Below are 18491 nucleotides of genomic sequence, written 5' to 3'. Positions count from 1 at the left end.
TATGTATATGTGTACATACACACAAATGTAATTATTTTCTGAGTCATTTGTTGAGAGTAAGTTGCTGAAATAATACCTATTACTCCAAAATAGTTCAGAGTATATTTCCTAAAAAATAAGAACACTCTCATATATAACCATAGTTTGCTTATCAAAATAAAATTAACATTGATCTATTACTACCATCTAATTCACAGATTCCATTCAAATTTCACTGATTGTTCTGAGAATGTCCTTTGTACAAAAAAAATAAAAAAACTTCCTTTTTCTTTTTTTCCTTTCCTGTCCAGGATGAAGTCTAGAATCACACATTGCATGAAGTTTGTCATGTCACTTTGGTCTCTTTTAATCTGGAATAGTTCTTTAGTCTTTCCTTATCCATCACGATTTTGTCACTTTTGAAGAATGCGGACAGTTACTTTGTAGAATATCCCTCAATCTGGGTTTGTTTGCAGTTTCATCATGTATGAGACAATTAAATTAGACTGTGTTCTCAGTGCATGATATCAAGAGGCACACAAAACTGACTTGTCCCATTACTGTGATTTTTAAGTATTACTACTTGAACAAGATTATGTTGGTCGAGGGTGCTGGACAAGTTCCCCCTGGTTCCTGGTGTCACCAACTGCATTGGCTGAGCCAGCCATGCTAGCCACAACCCCCCAGCTGCAACCAAATGGAATAGGTTCACATATTTTAATTTTGTTCTTATAAAGGTTTATAAGGTAAGAAGAAGCAACATAAGAAGAATAAAACATTTAATTGTGTTAGCTTGCTTCATAACTTCCAAATATTCAGGTTAATGGTATGTGCGCCTTCATATGTACCCTTGCCCTAAAACGTGCAAAAGTTAGGGCTGGACCTATTTCCAGGTAGACTTTCCCTCTTGATGATTCCACCTGCAATGTAAGCAGGGCCTGACCAAGACACGTGGCATGTTTCGTAGGCTAATAACTTGATGGACTACCAAAATGAAGGTCTTATATATTTTCTATAAACACAAATTGTATGCCTCTTTCTTTACATTTCCAAAAGCCACTCTACGAAGATGGAACCACACTTGCCTGTGAGGAATGTTTTAGCATTTCTCCTTGAGGGCTTTGTAGACCTTGGCCAGAGGGGACTCAGTGTAAATTTTTCTGGTTATAAAAGGAGTTACAAATTGAAACCAGAGGAAACTGGCCTCACGATTCTTATTTTTTTTCAAGTGGCAGTTTTTTGGAACCACTTAACCTGGTCATTCTGTTCAGCAGACCCTTCTCCCAGCTCTGACACTGAGCAGTTTATATGCTGATTCCTTCCTGCTAGATTAAACTCATACACACTCATGTCCCAAGAGCAGGCTTAAATCATTGGAGGATGGGGGTACAGAGTTAAAATTCATTCTAAGGATGGGTATATTTTAAATATTGCTGTGCCAGTATGTAATTTGTCTTTTTTTCCTGGTGGAGTCAGTAAATTCCACTATTGGGAAAATAGAATTTGTTTTCTACGTTCCTGAGACCTTTTGGCTTGGCTTGATTGAGGCCAAATATAAAATGTAGACTCCCAGTCTCCAAGCCAGCCAGTCTGATTTAGTAGAGGTGGTGAATATTCAGATATTTGCATTTTAACTAGTACCCAAACAATTCCCCTGCAATAGCCCAAAGACCACCTTTGAAATACTGTTGGGTGAGGGAATACTGTTTCTTGAGGTGCTTTTTTGTTTGGTGGGTTCGTTGATTGGTTCTTCTCAGTCTCTGTGTGGAGAATAGGGAAAAGACACGTTCTTAAGTTGCAATTAGTTTTAAAAGAATGAAAAAAAGGACTTAGAAAAAAGTTATGTTGACTAGATGAGAGTGATGGAGGGAGGGAAAAGGAATAAGGCAGTCAGGGATCAGGGAAGACGATGGGGGGAGAGAGTAGTAGTTTTTTTGTTTTTGTTTTTGTTTTTTTTTACCATTTAACAAATACCGAATACTTACTGAATCTGAGTACTGTGCTAAATGCTGGAGATTCAAAGGTGAACTTGACAGCAGGGCCCACCCTCAGGGAGTTTACAATCTAGGGTAGGCTGAGACAGGTACAAAGGTGCTGTGGGAAGGCCCCTAACCCAGGCTTGGCTTCCTGAGGGGGAATCTGCATGCTCTGGACCCGGAGGAGTAGTCAAGGAGGGGGCAAAGGGGCTCTAGAGCTAATTCATTCTATTTAATTTTTAAACTTCTTTTTTTTTTTTCTTGCTTACAAAAGTAATAATGTTTGTTATGAAACAACTTCCTAGCATAGGAAAGTGAAAGCCTTTTACAATCCTCCCTGCTACTGCTCACCGCCCTTCCCTGTCGGATCACCAGTCAGGAGATTTGGGACCCTGCGACTTTGAGGATTTGTTCCGGGAAGGCGAAGTCCAGCATCAGTCCTCCCACCAGCAGGGGGTGGCGTACTGCAAGCCAGGAGGCCGGCGGGTCTCTCTTCCACACGTCGCTGGCGTGATCGTCGGCGCTACATACTGCGCCTGCGCACGCACCACGGCCTTTTTCCCCCCCCGGAGCCGTGCTGGTTCTGCAGCTCAGTGGCGGCTAGAGCTTCTGTTCTACAGGATGGTGAGTGGGTATCCCGGTCTCGGGGCTACAGATGCACGGGGGTTCCCTCTCCTTGTCCTAAAGGCCACCTAGGTTCCGTCTCGCGCGGCGCAGGGATCGGATGCTGTTAGATTGCCGGCTCTGCCGTGGTCGGGCTGCAGCTCCCAGCGTGGCCTTAATGGCTGCCACGGCGCACAAGCGGGCGGGGGGGAGGGGTTGAAGAAGAGGGGGAGTTGGGGCAGAGGATTGGGGATGGGGTGAGTATAGTAGACAAACGGCAGGGGTAGTGCTGGCCCGGCAGAGGGGGCACCGGCAGGCGGCCGGGACGCGGAGATTTTGTGGAGTCAGTCTCAGACTAGCTGGGGGATGCCTGAGTAGAGACGGGCTGCGGCTCCTCGGACCCAGCTCCACCCATGACTGCTTGGTGGGTTTTCCGGGAGAGCGTCGGGTCTGGCAAGTTGTTCAAAACCTGTGTTTTGGGGCCGAAGAAGTGGATTTTAAGTCACAACCGTCAGTAGAACCTGGAGGCTGTGGTGTCTTTGGGCCCCGAAAAGAAGCTCATTTAGTCTGGTATGCGTCTTTTGCCTCTTTAGATTGTCGTTGGCTCCGCTTTTTAATGATTCTTCGGGTGGGGTGTTGCTTTAGTTGGTGGGGGACAGTGTTGTTTTAATCGGGAGTAATTGCTGAATATATTCTTGGTCAGTTATGTTTTGTGGCAAGTAATTTAGGCTTTCGAAAAACGTTTGTGGAAAGAGGGAAATATTAGGTTAGGGTCTCGAAATGGGACAGTGTTAAGAACAGATTGACATTTGCAAGATTGCTGTCTTGAACAGTGTTTTGCAAAAGTTGGGCACTAGGATTATTGCTGGTCCAATAGGGAACAAAAGTTGAGAGTAAGTTTAAGAATTTAAAATCAATGTGACAGTTTTATATCTGGTGAATATAATAAATTGGCTTGCATTTTGTATGTTTTTTCATTCCATTTTTCCTGCTGATTCATTTTTATTTTGCTTTATAAAACTGTCAGTCTTGACAGATGGAAAGTAGAAGAAAAAGTGATTCTTGACCTCAGATTTGAGGAAGTAATGCTTGTCTTGATTCACTTTTGAAGTTTAAGTGTTATTTTGTTACACAGTTAACACAAATGTCAAAAGTATCAGAAGCTAAAACATTTATCAAAGTTTTAATAACATTCTTTTATCTTAAAGGGGTTTGTTAAAGTTGTCAAGAATAAGGCCTACTTCAAGAGATACCAAGTGAAATTTAGAAGACGGCGAGGTATGGTCAGGTTTTCATGTTCACGGCATTAAAAGAATCTGCTTTGTAGTGGAATAGACTTTTTTAAATTATTTTTTTCTTTCAGAGGGCAAAACTGACTACTATGCTCGGAAACGATTGGTAATTCAAGATAAAAATAAGTACAACACACCCAAATACAGAATGATAGTTCGTGTAACTAACAGAGATATCATTTGTCAGGTAAGTTGTATTCTAGACTCAAGTAATGGACGGTAACCTCCACCCCTTCTTCTGCCCTCACTGTGGTAGAAAAGTTGTACTTGGGGAGCAAAACACACGTATGCATTAGGTCCATCTAGTCTAGTGCCTGGCACTCCAAGGAACATTAAGTGAGTAGTTCTTTTAGTAGGTCTGAAGTTGGAGCCTGGGAAATTGGTACTGTAAAAAATACTCTGAGGATCAGATGTTTGGCAATCCTGACCCAGTTTAATCCCATTCACTTTCTAATTGGCAGGGGGGGTGAGGGGGGGCGGGCGTAGAGAAGTTCATGGTACTGTGCTATTTTTGTGGGGGTGGGAGGGTAAATTTGAGACTCAGTAGAAGGTTCTTGCCCATTCCAATTCCAGTGGGATAATAGAATTTATCGTGGACTAAGTTCACTTATCCAATACTTTGAAGAGGTAGGTAGTTGTGAATGTTAAATTAGACTCTTAAGATTATTTTTATTCCTGCTTACTGTTCGAAATAGGTTTTAGTAAATACTTATGAAGGTGTCTCCCATGTAAAAGACTTACAGAAAGTGGCAATTTGCTCCTAGAAGGTAGTTTTCTGGGCTTTTAAATTAGGAAAACTTTTCATACTTGAGATTTGGAGGAAACAGGCACATCTATTTTCTGGGCAAACTAATTTGTTGGTTGTGAAGGCAATCTCTTCCTCCATACCTAAGTTCAGATAACTAAATATTAGGTTTTCTGAAACATTGTTGGATTTAGATACGCTCAGTTTAAAAGGTGTTTGAAATAATCAGGGATTCCTTTTTGATTTTTCAGAGTGCCTCCTTAATTCACCAGTTTTCCCAGCTCAGGGTCTTTTCAGTATTTCTCAGAAGTAAGGAACTACAGTATAACTTATTCCAAAGGTATTTTAATATTCGATGTCTGTGGTAATTTGAGACTTACGTACTGTGAAATTAGTCAGACATACTTACAAACTCATAAACCTACCTTCTATAGTTGACCAAGCCATAATCGTTGTTGAAGGTGAGTGGGTTTAACAAAGACAGATCTTAAGTGATGCAGATCTGCGTCTTTTTTTGTTAAATCTTTTGAAAAAGAAGGCACTTAGGACAAGTAATCCACAAAACAGTGAAAACAGATTGCTAACCTGGTTTTTCTCTTATTGTAGATTGCTTATGCCCGTATAGAAGGAGATATGATAGTTTGTGCAGCTTACGCTCACGAACTCCCGAAGTATGGTGTGAAGGTTGGCCTGACAAATTATGCTGCAGCATATTGTACTGGCCTGCTGCTGGCACGCAGGGTATGTACAAGATTACTTTAAGTGATGTATTTTGGAATTAGCTCACTGGAGTTGTCTGCAACATAGATGGTTCACACATGGATAAGATACCTTCAGCTAGCTGTGGGGAGAGAGGAGTGCCTCCTGTTGCTCTGTGGCTTATAAGGGCGTCACCAGGGAAGATAATTTTATATAAATACATTGTTTAAGACAGAGATGTACTTTATAATCTGAGGAAGCCTTTTTTTCTGTTTTCTCCCGTTTGTCCGGTATATCTAGACCAATAGAATTTTTTTGCATTGATGGATATCTGTAATTTATGCTGTCTGATACGGTAGCCGCTAGCCACATGAAGCTATTAAGCACTTGAAATGTGTCTAGTGCTACTGATAACTGAGTTTTTAACTTAAATATGAATAGCTGGTTGTGGCTAGTTGGTGACTATATTGTTGGACAGATCTAGTCAGAAGTGTAGATCTTACCATCAACGTACATTAAAAATGCAGACTATACCCCACACCTTCAGAATTTATATTCTGATAAGGTGTCCAGGTGATTTATATGCGTGCTAAATTTTGAGAAGCAGTGCCTTAAGCTTTTGAGGTGGGGGTAGGCATTTTGAGGTGGGGGGATTCATTTTTGTTTTAATAATCTCTGCCTTTGGGTGGCAACATTTCCTATAAAAGGAAACAAAAATGTGATCTTCACCTTGTTTTTGTTTTCTGACCTTGTTTTGCAGTGGAATTGTTAAGCATACATCGTTGTTGGGGACCCACATCTTCACTGGTTATAAACATGTTTGGGCTGGAACATTGTCTTTTATATGAGCATCTTGGTGCAAAGGCACTATAGATAACTAGCAGAGTAGTGGCACATATTAACATAGTGGCAGGGTAGAGCCACAAAAGGTTCTCTTCACAGGATCCTACTCAATATTTTAATCAAATTAAAACTGCATATGATAATATTTAATATTTGGTTGTTGAATTATAGCTAAATATGACTGAGGAAAGGTGGAGATTACTTCCCTTGAGTAAATATAAGAATCAGATTTAAGTATCATGTCCTAATTGATTGCTACAAAAATCAAGTATGGACAATGTAGCAGATTCAGAAACTGTTAAACAGTTACACTTGTTGGTAAAATTGGATGTCTGAAATTTCTTTTTGTGGCATTTAAAAATTGATATTTAAAAGCAGATTGGGATAAAGGGAAAAAGTGATTTGGAAGGAAATTTTTTGTCAGGTCATTAAAGTTGTGAATTTTGAGAGATGTTGTTTGAATATATTCTAACAAGCATTTAGATTGGCTTCTTTGTTAATAGCTTCTTAATAGGTTTGGTATGGACAAAATTTATGAAGGCCAAGTCGAGGTGACTGGAGATGAATACAATGTGGAAAGCATTGATGGTCAACCTGGTGCCTTCACCTGTTACTTGGATGCAGGGCTTGCCAGGACTACTACTGGGAATAAAGTTTTTGGGGCCCTGAAGGGAGCTGTCGATGGAGGCTTGTCTATCCCTCACAGGTAATAATAGTATTCAAGGCCTCGTTGCCTGGACTCCAGTACTGCACTGTTTCTAACTGGTTGGGCTGTGGAGATAACTGAACCAATCAGAGTAATAGTAGCTATCATTGTGTACCTGCCATGTGCTGGGTACTGTGCAAAGGGAACCAGGCAAGGTGGGAAGGAGCTGTAACATGGTTTATAAATGAAGAGACTGGGGTTCAGGGGTAAAATGATTTGTCCAAGGTTTTAGAGCCAATAAACGGAAGAGCCAGTGTTGAAACCACTACCTTTTGTGTGTAGCTAAGTTTTGGTTAGAAATGAGCAACTTGATTCCACCAGTACTCACCCTATTTTTTTTTTTTTTTAATTCAGAATGAAAATTTGTTTACTGAGTTATGGGGAAATATGGACTCTGGGGGAAAAAAAGTTTGAGAAAAAGACATAACAAATTTTTAAACTTTCAACTGGAAATAAGAGTGTAGGCTGTTCTTAGGAGCTAATAAGTGGGTTGTTTCAATTTGGTGGTTCCCTTGGTTTGAGTTAATGATTGTTATTGTTGAGTAGATACATCTTAAGGTGATTTATTAGCTTAGGAATATTTTAGTGGTTGGTGATTTAACAACCAAAACCTTTTTCTGGCTTGCCTTTTTTGGGGGTGGTGGTGGTGGGGTAAGTGATAAAATGTAACCTAACTGGAACTTACTTTTATAATGTAGGGTGGGGTTTTTTGGCGGGGGGTGGTCTTGGCAGTTCTCATTCAAGGCACCTGTTAAATGTGATCTGGAACAAATCACTTATTACCATGTACCCTGAGGCACCACTGAGAAACTGTAGGATTTAGGGAGAGTAATTTTGAAACCCTTTGCTATGAAATAAGGAGAACTAACTTCATAGTGGCCTTGGTTCATTTAATGGTATTTAAAGGTGCTTGTGGCATGATTTTCTATCCTGCAATTCAAAAATTAGCTGCTGAATGATGATATCCCACTAACTGAGCAGTCAGTAGTTGGTCCTTTGGTTGCATATGATGCAATTAATTGTTTCAAGACGGGACTGATGGCAGCTACTGAAATGAATTCCTTCTAGTGAACTGATTTCAACCAATATATACTAAAACATGGAAAACTTTATTTCAGTACCAAACGGTTCCCTGGTTATGATTCAGAAAGCAAAGAATTTAATGCTGAGGTACACCGAAAGCACATCATGGGGCAGAACGTTGCAGATTATATGCGTTACCTGATTGAAGAAGATGAAGATGCTTACAAAAAACAATTCTCTCAATACATAAAGAACAGCGTAACTCCAGACATGGTAAAAATTTAACTAAAAATACCTGTATTGGTAAATTTATAGAACCAGGTTTCCTACCTGTTTTGAGTGGGTATGTTAATACAGTTTTATTTCAGGTTACAGTTAAAAGTTGAATATGGGCATGTTAAAATGAAATTGGGATGTTGGACCTAGGGTAGGTTAAAAGTCAGACAAGATACTGTTATGAGGAGCTAGACTTGTCAGCATGCTTTTAGGAATCTTTTAGATGCTGAAGGATGGCAGGCTTCAGGCATCCAAATCTAAAGCCTTTGGTGGCTTTTATGCATTTGGCTGTTCTGTATTTATAAATTTCGTTCATGTGGTCATAATCTACTCCAGTACGAGGTGCTAGTTACTAAACTTCACTCATTTTGAGGTCATGGGGAAAAAAGGTTCTTTCTTCATCTTAGCAGATAAGTGCTATGTTCTGGACTTTCTCAATGTCTTAGGCATGCACACAAAAGGGGAGATGTACAGATTCTATCACTAGTTCTGTGTGATGTTGCAAAAGTGAAGGGACCCGTGTTTTCAAAAGTCAGTTTAATGTTGCAAAGTTTAAGTCAGTTTAATGTTGCAAAGTTTATCACCCCTAAAGTTGAGTCTCAGGGCTCTCTCTATTAATACATTGGGGTAATTGATGATGACAGTGCCAGTTTCGACAGTGAAGGCATAAAACACAAAAATCACAGATTATTATAAACCTATTACAAATACAGAATTATATGTAAATTGATATATGTCAAGTAATTGTTTTTATTAGGTTCTTTTCTGTTGCTGCATAGTTTGTATTTGGCATACCTATGTCTGAAAATTATTTTTAAAATAGAATTATAATTGGGGGAAAGATCACTTTCTGTTTTTGCATTATTTTCCTTTGCTAATGAGCTTTATACAAATGCATGTAGTAATTGCATTTTTAAAAATTAGTTAAATTTATTTTTGGCTGCGTTGGGTCTTCGAAGCTGCACACGGGCTTTCTCTAGTTGTGGCGAGTGGGGGCTACTCTTCCTTGTGGTGTGCATGCTTCTCATTGTGGTGGCTTCTCTTGTTTGCGGAGCACGGACTCTAGGCGTGTGGGCTTCAGTAGTTGTGGTGCACGGGCTCAGTAGTTGTGGCTCGTGGGCTCTAGAGCACAGGCTCAGTAGTTGTGGCACACAGGCTTAGTTGCTCCGCGGCATGTGGGATCTTCCCAGACCAGGGCTCGAACCCGTGTCCCCTGCATTGGCAGGCGGATTCTTAACCACTGAGCCACCAGGGAAGCCCAGTAATTGCATTTTACTAACGTGGAATGAGTAGTTTTAGAGACCTGGATTACCGTGACTCATTCTTTAGGTAGGCTGTAATTGTTACTGAATTTCACACATTTTATTTACAGTTTCTCTTCATGACTTGATCTTCCATGTGATCAATAGTCATTTGGGGGGTGGGTATTGAAACACTTCAGAGAGTTGCAGCATTGTTTTTTGTTGAATTTTAGAACAAAATTCTCATTAATGTTTCTAATTGGATAGTGGTTTTCTAGGGAAATTCGGGCCTCTTTCTGATTCCACAGAGGCCTGATACTGCTGCGAGATACTGGTGATTTGTGGTAGTAGATCAAGAAGTTCCTGGTATGGGATCCTGGGAATAAATTTTGAAAAGACCTATCAGGAATCAATGGAAGATAGAAATATAGGGAACGTGGGAGGACAGAGATGTATTTGGCAGTTGCTTGTTAGTCCGTATATTTTTCATTTTAACATCTTAAATACTGGCATGTATCCATATTTGAATGAAAGAATTTAGGTCAGATGGCTTTAAATGAGCATAAAATGTGTTACTACAGAAAGCAGTTTGCTTTAAACTTGAGTGACTCATGAAGTATAGCTGAATTATTCAGAAATGCATGCGAATTTTTCTTGAGGAAGATTAAGTTATGTTTTGTGAATGGTGTCAATTCATACTGCTTATGGTAAAAACTGGGACTTTCTTAGGAAAAGATGGGTTACAAAAAGATACCAATATTGATCTAGTTTAGCTCCTTTTGAGAATCTGGCTTAGAAGGACAAAATAGAGCAAGCAGTAGAATAGTGTATTTTATTACTGTTTAGGGCATATGAAATGAAACCAAGTACTGTTTGCTTTGCTTTGTTTCAGATGGAGGAGATGTATAAGAAAGCTCATGCTGCAATACGAGAGAATCCAGTGTATGAGAAGAAGCCTAAGAGAGAAGTTAAAAAGAAGAGGTATGTGTTTCACTGTTTTTTGAAGAGAAGGAGGTTGGGAGGGGTTCCTGCCTTGTTTCATCTCGCTCAGACTCTGAGTGAAGTTGTGCAAACTCGATCACTAGCTCTGCATGATGTTGCAGAGGTGAGGGGAACCAGGTTTGCTAAAGTAATTGTGGTGGTAGAAATGTATTAGCCTTGGATGCTACCGAGGTGGCCCATTCTGTCCCAGTACATTGTAACTGTCAATTACTGCATTTTTTAATAGGCTAAGGAAGAGAACAGGTATTGGACTTGGATTATTTGACCTCCATTTTATTACAAAGTGTGTCTTTTTCAAAGTTAACTATTCTCTATTCTCTTAAGCTATGGTTTTTAAAATTTATGTCCCTTTCTCTTCTTTTTACTTTGTTCTGTAGGTGGAACCGTCCCAAAATGTCACTTGCCCAGAAGAAAGATCGGGTAGCTCAGAAGAAGGCAAGCTTCCTTAGAGCTCAGGAACGGGCTGCTGAGAGTTAATAAACCAAACCACAATTTATATGAAGATTTTTCAGATAAAGACAGTAATAAACTTATTGAACAAGTAGCTGTTTCTGTGTTAAGCTCTTGTTAATGAAACTGTGGGAAATACCTGAAATTGACAGTATTTTCCTTCCAGAAACAAGTGTAGCTTTTTCCAGAAAATCTTACATATTGCCTCAAAGTTCATACCTTGGGCATCTGTTCTTCCTGACAGGAGTTATCCCTTGAATTGTATGATGTGCAGCTGTCCTTAAAAAGTCTGGCAAGCAACAGACAAACCTTCCCCTAGAAATACTTCTTACGTTCATTTATTGTAACCACATGATGAGTTAGAAGAAAAAGTACCTTCAAAGTTTACAATTTTAAAGTAAGTGAAACTGATGCTACTCCATGGCTTTAGTTCTTGAGAGATAGGTAGCTGTCCAATGAAGGTCATATAATTTTAACACATATTTATCCAGGTGAAACCTTTGAGCCGAAAATACTGGTTCTTTAATTATAAGAGGTGTTTTGTTTTATGGAGTTGAAAGGCCAGATCTGAATAAACAAAAGAGAGGAGCAAATACTAACCCTTGTATATCAAGTTTACATGAGAAAGTGTTAGATGGATATATTTACATGCCTCTTGAGAAACAGTCCTTTGGCCAATAGGGAATACTGTTTGAAAATGGAAAATTATTAATAGGAAGTTTATGATTTCAGAGTCCTGCTCTTAATGTCCCACTTTCCCATAGCTCAGATTCAGGATATGTGTATCTGCGTTAGGTCTGTGGCCTAAAGATAACAAGTTTTGAAGACCAGTTGGCTGGCTGATACTAAGGTACAGACCCTTTAAATCTAGGATGATGAACTCATGCATATTCAGCCTCTAAAATTGGCAATTATATATTGCCAAGTAGAATGCTTCCTGATGGGTTTTCAGTGGGTAAGAGCCACTCAGAACTTTCTGAAGCCACATAAAATGTGATGTCTAAATGAGTTAAATGTATTTATAAGAAACCATGCTATTAACCCAACATCTGTTTATAAAGGAGTAATTTTAATTTACCTGCTTTGCAGTCTTAATTTCTGTTAATGTGCAAACTTTACCATGCTGAGACATTAGTAAATTTATAAATTTTCTTTTTTAAACAGCAGCTTCAATGCAAACACAATTTCCAGCACTGATATTTTGGCTAACAAATCTACAAAATACTCTGACCGTTGATGTTTATGGAATGAGGCTTTTCACAGCATTATTTTAAGTCATTAGTCAAAATAGTTACACGGTGAATGTACTAGGAAATGTACCAGCGTTTCTAAAAGGCAGGAATGAATATTTTTGGACCTTTTGATCCTATACCTCCTGCCATTACTTCAGCAATCAACATGTATTTTAAGATGATGGCTTCCTTAGGATCAGGGGAAAGGAGTTTTGTGATAACTGGCAAGGATTTGAATCAAGCCATTTAGAAAAAATGTTCAAGATTTTTCTTTTGAAGTGCTAAATTTCTTAAAATGGTCACAATGTCCAAATGAACTAAGAGTCATTTGTGTAGGAAATTTTCTTCCACAGTAATGTTTTTAGGTTATTTAGTATCAAAGAATGTTCCATTTCCATTTGATTTGCTGTGACTTTGAGAGCAATACAGGAATACAGCTGCTTTTCTAATTCTTCACGAATTTCAACTGGAGCACCACGCAACAGGTAGTCTTTGAGTAACTGACAGGCTTTTGCCAAGTTTGGTTGTATCACTTCTGAGGTACACTTCATCGTACTCTGATCACAGCTAGTTCGACAATCCGTGCCATAGACACAGTCCAAATCAGACTCACAGTGACGATCCTTTATAAGTTCTTTCAGGTTTGTCTCTGGCACAATTTTTCTCATGTCCACCATTTTCAGATCATACTTATCATTATATCCTAGGTTTCTGGCACTAGTATCACACATGAGGAAGTTTCCATAGGGGCCATGGAAAACATCTTCCACAAATTCTAGAAGTCCTATGGCTATTTTAGCCTTTCTAGGCCATGATGGTGTGAACAACTGATCCATGCTTCTTCTGAACCCAGATGGAATAAAAAGTTCAATGACCCACGGAAGGCTTATTCCATAAAGAGAGGTATATTCAACACTTTCCATCACATAGAGATCACCACAGAATCCCATTAATTTGGGGGTATGTTCTTTATCTTGAAGTATTACCATGAGAAGAAATTCATTTAATTGAAGAAGTGCCCATGCTGACTTTGCTTCTCCCAAGGAAACCTGGCCATCTTTGTCTCCATCAGCCACTGTCAAGATGAGATTAACCAGTTCAGAGAGGTTGCCTTGGTCACCCAACTTTGCCTGTAAAGATAAGAATTTGGCTAATTATACAGAAGCAATGAAAAGAATCTCATATGTAACATACTAACTTCCTTTACAGAGATAATTACCATGCTAAGTGATAATCTTGCTACTGAATACCCATAGGAGACTTAATACCTTTCCAAATATTTATAATGTTTGCTAAGTGAGTCAGAACTATGTTTTATGTACTTGAGGTAAAACCCACTTTGCTAAGTATATTTGTTAAGAAATGGCCACCTTAACGCCCATAGCCTCCTTAGACCTTGTAGATAAATACAGTTAACCAAGCCATTAATTAATCTTTGTCTTATTCATACACTTACTTGCAAAATTGCAGTGTAGTTTGCCCATATCCAAAGTTAAAGGGTCAACTACAAATTATTTTCTATTTTGTAATTGTTGTTAACAATTATTTTATTCAAGGTGTTCCAATAATGAATGCTACAAGTATTTCCCTGTGGAGACTCTCTGGCATAAAACAGTCTAAAAGTGTAAACTGTTCAAAGAAAAGAAAGATTTTGAGTTAAAATATAAGAGCAATAAAAATGAGAAAAAGATTCTTTCCAAAAGTGTAATTATTTTCATTTTTTTTTGGCTGTGCCACGTGGCTTGCAGAAGTTCCCCGACCAGTTATCGAACCCGCACCCTTGGCAGTGAAAGTGTGGAGTCCTAACCACTGGACCCAGGGAATTCCCAATAGTTTCATATTTTCATATTTCTATTTAATCTTTGAGTATTTCTTTAAATTAAAAAAATAATTTGCAATCAGTCTACTAATTTCATCTTTTTAAAAAAAGTATATCAGTTTTTAAAAAAAATTTATTTTATTTATTTATTTGTTTTTGGCTGCATTGGGTCTTTGTTGCTGCGTGCGGGCTTTCTCTAGTTGCAGCAAGCGGGGGCTCCTCTTGGTTGCAGTGCGCGGGCTTCTCATTGCAGTGGCTTCTCGTTGCAGAGCACGGGCTCTAGGCGCGCGGGCTCCAGTAGTTGTGGCACGCGGGCTCAGTAGTTGTGGCTCGCGGGCTCTAGAGCACAGGCTCAGTAGTTGTGGTGCACGGGCTTAGTTGCTCCACAGCATGTGGGATCTTCCTGGACCAGGGCTCGAACCCGTGTCCCCTGCATCACTGGCAGGCGGATTCTTAAATCACTGCACCACCAGGGAAGCCCAAGTATATCAGTTTTAATGTCAAGCTATAGAGCAGCCCATCTACTTAATGAACTCTCACATCTGGAGATTTTTAGCGGTAGTAAGTAATGTTAAACACCCTCCATACATTTTTTTCTTTTCTTTGAATTATTTCCTCAAGATGGAGTCCCTGATATAGGTCAAAGAATACCAACATTTTTATGACTTAGAATGAGGTCCTGCCAGCTTCCAGAAGAGTACCACTTCACACTAGCAACATGTGAATGCATATACTTACTTTAAAGAGACTGTAGACCATTTCTTTGAATTTCTGTACAGTAGTTCCCCTAGTTGGCTTATCAAATAGCACTATTTCTTTTCTTGGTTCCAATTCAGTTCCAAAATCAAGATGAAGTGCTTGTTCCATTTGACATTTCACAACACCTGGTAGATTATCCCAAATCCCTAAATACATCTGTGAAAAGAATGACAAGTTATGCTTTAGGCAGAGTAGAAAACTCTAATCTACCACGATATTTTTAGTGTCCTCTTAAAAAAACATACAAGCAACAAAACATCGAGATTGAGCTGACTTTCTGAATTGCAAATTTGAAATCATACTTCAAAGCTTTTTTCCTTAATTTTTTTAAATTATAAAAGTATTGCATACCTAAATATATATATATATTTTTGACCATGGTCATCAGTTTTATCATTTTCCATTTTTTAAATTGTAAAATATCAAAAATAGAAAATTTACCATCTTAACTATTTTTAACATACAGTTCAGTGGTATTAGATTCATGAGGTTGTGCTACCATCACCACCATCTGTCTCCAGAACTCTTTTCATTTTGTAAAATTGAAACTCTCTACCCATTACACAATAACTCCCTGTTCCCCTTCTTCCCCCAGCCCCCAGCCCATCACCAGTCTACTTTCTGACTTTATGATCTTGACTACTCACTCTAAGTATCTCATATAAGTGGAATCATAGAGAATTTGTCCTTTTGTGACTGGCTTATTTCATAATGTCCTCAAGGTTTATCCACATTGTAGCATGTGTCACAATTTCCTTCCTTTTTAAAGCTGAATACTATTACATTGTAGGAATATCCCACATTTTGCATTTCCTTTCATCCACTGATTGACACTTGGGTTGCCTCCATGTTTTAGCTATTGTGAATATTATGAACATGGATGTACAAATATCTCTTCGAGATCCTGATTTCAATTCTTTTACATATATACCCAGAAGTGGAATTTCTGAATCATAGGGTCATGCTACTTTTAATTTTTTGAGGAGCTGCCAACCTGTTTTTCTCAGCGGCTACACCATTTTACATTCCTGCCAACAGTGGGTTCCAGTTTTTCTGCCTTATTGCCAACACTTGTTATTTTCTGTTTTTTTTTTTTCCAGAATAAACTCACAGAGTTTTATTTTACTGAGCAATGCTTGTCCTGAGTTGTTTTACCACTTGTCAATATTTCACACTCTCTATACAATCAGAAAATGATTCCAAGGACACGTAGCAATCCTTCTTTTCTGGTTTTTTTGATAGTAGCCATCCTGATGGGTGTGAGGTGGTATCTCATTGTGTGCTTTTTTTTTTTCTTAGTTCCCCGACCATGGATCGAACCTGGGCGTCGGCAGTGAAAGCGCCAAGTCCTAACCACTGTACTGCCAAAAAATTCCCTAATTGTGGTTTTGATTTGCATTTCCCTAATAATCAGTGATGCTGAGCATCTTTTCATGCACTTGTTGCACATCTGTATATCTTTTTTCGAGAATGAATCCGGCTGTTTGTTTTTTTGTTGTTGAGTTTTAGGAGCCCTCTATATATTCTGTATATTAATCCCTTATCAGATATATGATTTGCAAATATTTCCTCCCATTCTGTGAGCTTCTTTTTTACTCTATTGATATTGTCTTTTGATGCACAATATTTAAAAATTTTCATGAAGTACAATTTGTCTATTTTTTCTTTTGTTGCCTGTGGCTTTGGAGTCATATGCAAGAAATCATTGCCAAACCCAATGTCACGAAGCTTTTGCCCTATGTTTTCATCTAAGAGTTTTATTTATTTTTTATTTTTCAAAATATTTATTTATTTATTTATCTGGTTGTGCTGGGTCTTAGTTGCGGCAGGAGGGCTCCTTAGTTGCAGCATGCATGTGGGATCTAGTTCCCTGACCAGGGATTGAACCCGGGCCCCCTGCATTGGGAGCACAGAGTCTTAACCACTGCGCCACCAGGGAAGTCCCTAAGAGTTTCATAGTTTTAGTTCTTACCATTAGATCTTTGATCCACTTTGACTTAAATTTTGAGAATGGTGTTAGGTAAGGGTCCACCATCATTCTTTTGCATGTGTATATCCAGCTTTCCCAGTACCATTTGTTGAAAAGACAGTCCTTTTCCTATTGAATGGTCTTAGCACCCTTGTCAAAAATCATTTGAGCGACTTCCCTAGTGGCGCAGTGGTTAAGAATCTGCCTGCCACGGGTTCGATCCCTGGTCCGGGAAGATCCCACATGCCGCGGAGCAACTAAGCCCACGAGCCAGAACTACTGAGCCCGTGTGCTGCAACTACTGAAGCCCGCATGCCTACAGCCCAAGCTCTGCAACAAGAGAAGCCACTGCAATGAGAAGCTCATGCACCGCAATGAAGAGTAGCCCCTACTCGCCGCATCTAGAAAAAGCCCGTGCGCAGCAACAAAGACCCAATGCAGCCAAAAAAAAAAAAGAATCATTTGACCATATATGTGAGGGCTTATTTCTGGGCTCTCTGTTCTATTCCATTAGTCTATATATCTGTCCTTATTCCACTACCACATTGTTTGATTACTGCAGCTTTATAGTAAGATTTGAAATCAGGAAGTGAGTCCTCCAGCTTTCTGGTATTTTTTTCAGGATTGTTTTGGCTATTTAGGGTCCCTTGAGATTCTATATGAATTTTAGGACTTTTTCTATTTCTGCAAAAAATTGTCTTTGGGATTTTGCTAGGGATTGCACTGAATCTTGATCACGCTGGGTAATATTAACATCTTAAAAATATTGTCTTCCAATCTATGAACATGGGATGTGGTTACATTTGTTTATGTCTTTAATTTCTTTCAGCAATGTTTTGAAGTTTTCATTGTACAAGTCTTTCACCTCCTTGGTTAAGTTAATTCCTAAGTATTCTTTCTGATGCAATTATAAATGCAATGGTTTTCTTAATTTCTTTTCTGGATTGTTCATTGTTAGTGTATAGAAATGCAACTGATTTTTGTGTGTGGACTTTGAATTCATTTATTAGTTCTAATGATTTTTTTTGTGGAATCTTTAGGTTTTTCTACAAATAAGATCATATCCTCTGTCAACAGATATAATTTTACTTTTTCCTTTCCCATTTGGATGCCTTTTATTTCTCTGTTTAATTGATCTGGCCAGAGCTTCCAGTACTATGGTGAATAGAAGTGGTGAAAGTGGGCATCCTTGCCTTGTTCTTAGATGAAAAGCGTTCAGTCTTTCACTGTTGAGTATGATGTTAGCTGTGGGTTTTTCACATAAGGGTTTTTAGTATGTTGAGGTAGTTGCCTTCTATTCCTAGTTTGCTGTGTGTTTTTTTTTTTTCTTTTTCTATGTTTATTAGTCATTATTTCTTCAGTAAATCATCTGTCTTTTCCCTATTCTGCTGGTGTTTGTACCTTTTAATAGCTTTCTAATAGGAATTTGAATTAGTGATTTTGAACCTGTTACAGTATTTCCACTAGTTTGTTGTCTCTTTGGATTATGGTTGTCTTTTTTAGGGTGTTTTGTTTTTTTTTTTTTTTTTAGTTTCATTTCTTTTTTTTTTTTCACACACACACACTGTATTTTATTTTTACAAGAGATAAATAGACTGACACCAAGCATTGTACATGGATGACCACAACAAAAGCAACAATGATTGCAATTACCAAACATGAAACACACTCATACTATGTCATAATATTGACATTCAGTCCAGTAATCCTCCACTGTAACAGCTCCTTTACTTTGCAGTGAAAATTGATTTGTATATTCTTTGCCTCTGAGTCCTTGTGGGATTTTTTCTTTTTTTAAATTCAAACAGAAAGTCACAAAAATTATACTCATCCTCATCAGTTCACTCAGTCCCATGTAATTAATTTTTTTTTTCATC

At 38.6% G+C, this 18491-nt stretch overlaps 2 protein-coding genes and 2 non-coding genes across 4 annotated transcripts in view; 3 read left to right on the top strand and 1 right to left on the bottom strand.

The window, feature by feature from the left end:
* The window catches only part of RPL5 (ribosomal protein L5), a 49653-nt gene extending 35898 nt beyond the window's left edge, over positions 1–13755 (top strand). The window contains exons 3-10 of the mRNA XM_061183908.1: positions 2331–2579; positions 3767–3836; positions 3922–4037; positions 5202–5336; positions 6641–6843; positions 7962–8139; positions 10276–10364; positions 10763–13755. Coding sequence (XP_061039891.1) covers positions 2331–2579; positions 3767–3836; positions 3922–4037; positions 5202–5336; positions 6641–6843; positions 7962–8139; positions 10276–10364; positions 10763–10862 — 1140 coding nt within the window. The 3' untranslated portion in view covers positions 10863–13755. The remainder of the gene's footprint in view (positions 1–2330; positions 2580–3766; positions 3837–3921; positions 4038–5201; positions 5337–6640; positions 6844–7961; positions 8140–10275; positions 10365–10762) is intronic.
* LOC133089254 (small nucleolar RNA SNORD21) lies at positions 7794–7889 on the top strand. Its single transcript, XR_009700632.1, has one exon. It is a non-coding gene; the product is annotated as a small nucleolar RNA SNORD21 (small nucleolar RNA).
* Positions 10450–10582, top strand: LOC133089264 (small nucleolar RNA SNORA66). Its single transcript, XR_009700641.1, has one exon. It is a non-coding gene; the product is annotated as a small nucleolar RNA SNORA66 (small nucleolar RNA).
* Positions 12091–18491, bottom strand: part of DIPK1A (divergent protein kinase domain 1A) — a 137004-nt gene continuing 130603 nt past the window's right edge. Inside the window, exons 4-5 of the mRNA XM_061183882.1 lie at positions 14625–14801; positions 12091–13197 (exon numbers count right to left, since the gene is read on the bottom strand). Coding sequence (XP_061039865.1) covers positions 12385–13197; positions 14625–14801 — 990 coding nt within the window. The 3' untranslated portion in view covers positions 12091–12384. The remainder of the gene's footprint in view (positions 13198–14624; positions 14802–18491) is intronic.

This window comes from Eubalaena glacialis, chromosome 3, assembly GCF_028564815.1.
Source record: "Eubalaena glacialis isolate mEubGla1 chromosome 3, mEubGla1.1.hap2.+ XY, whole genome shotgun sequence".
NCBI lineage: Eukaryota > Metazoa > Chordata > Mammalia > Artiodactyla > Balaenidae > Eubalaena > Eubalaena glacialis.
Note: the sequence above shows the minus strand (reverse complement) of the source record. Positions and strands in the feature narration are given on the sequence as shown.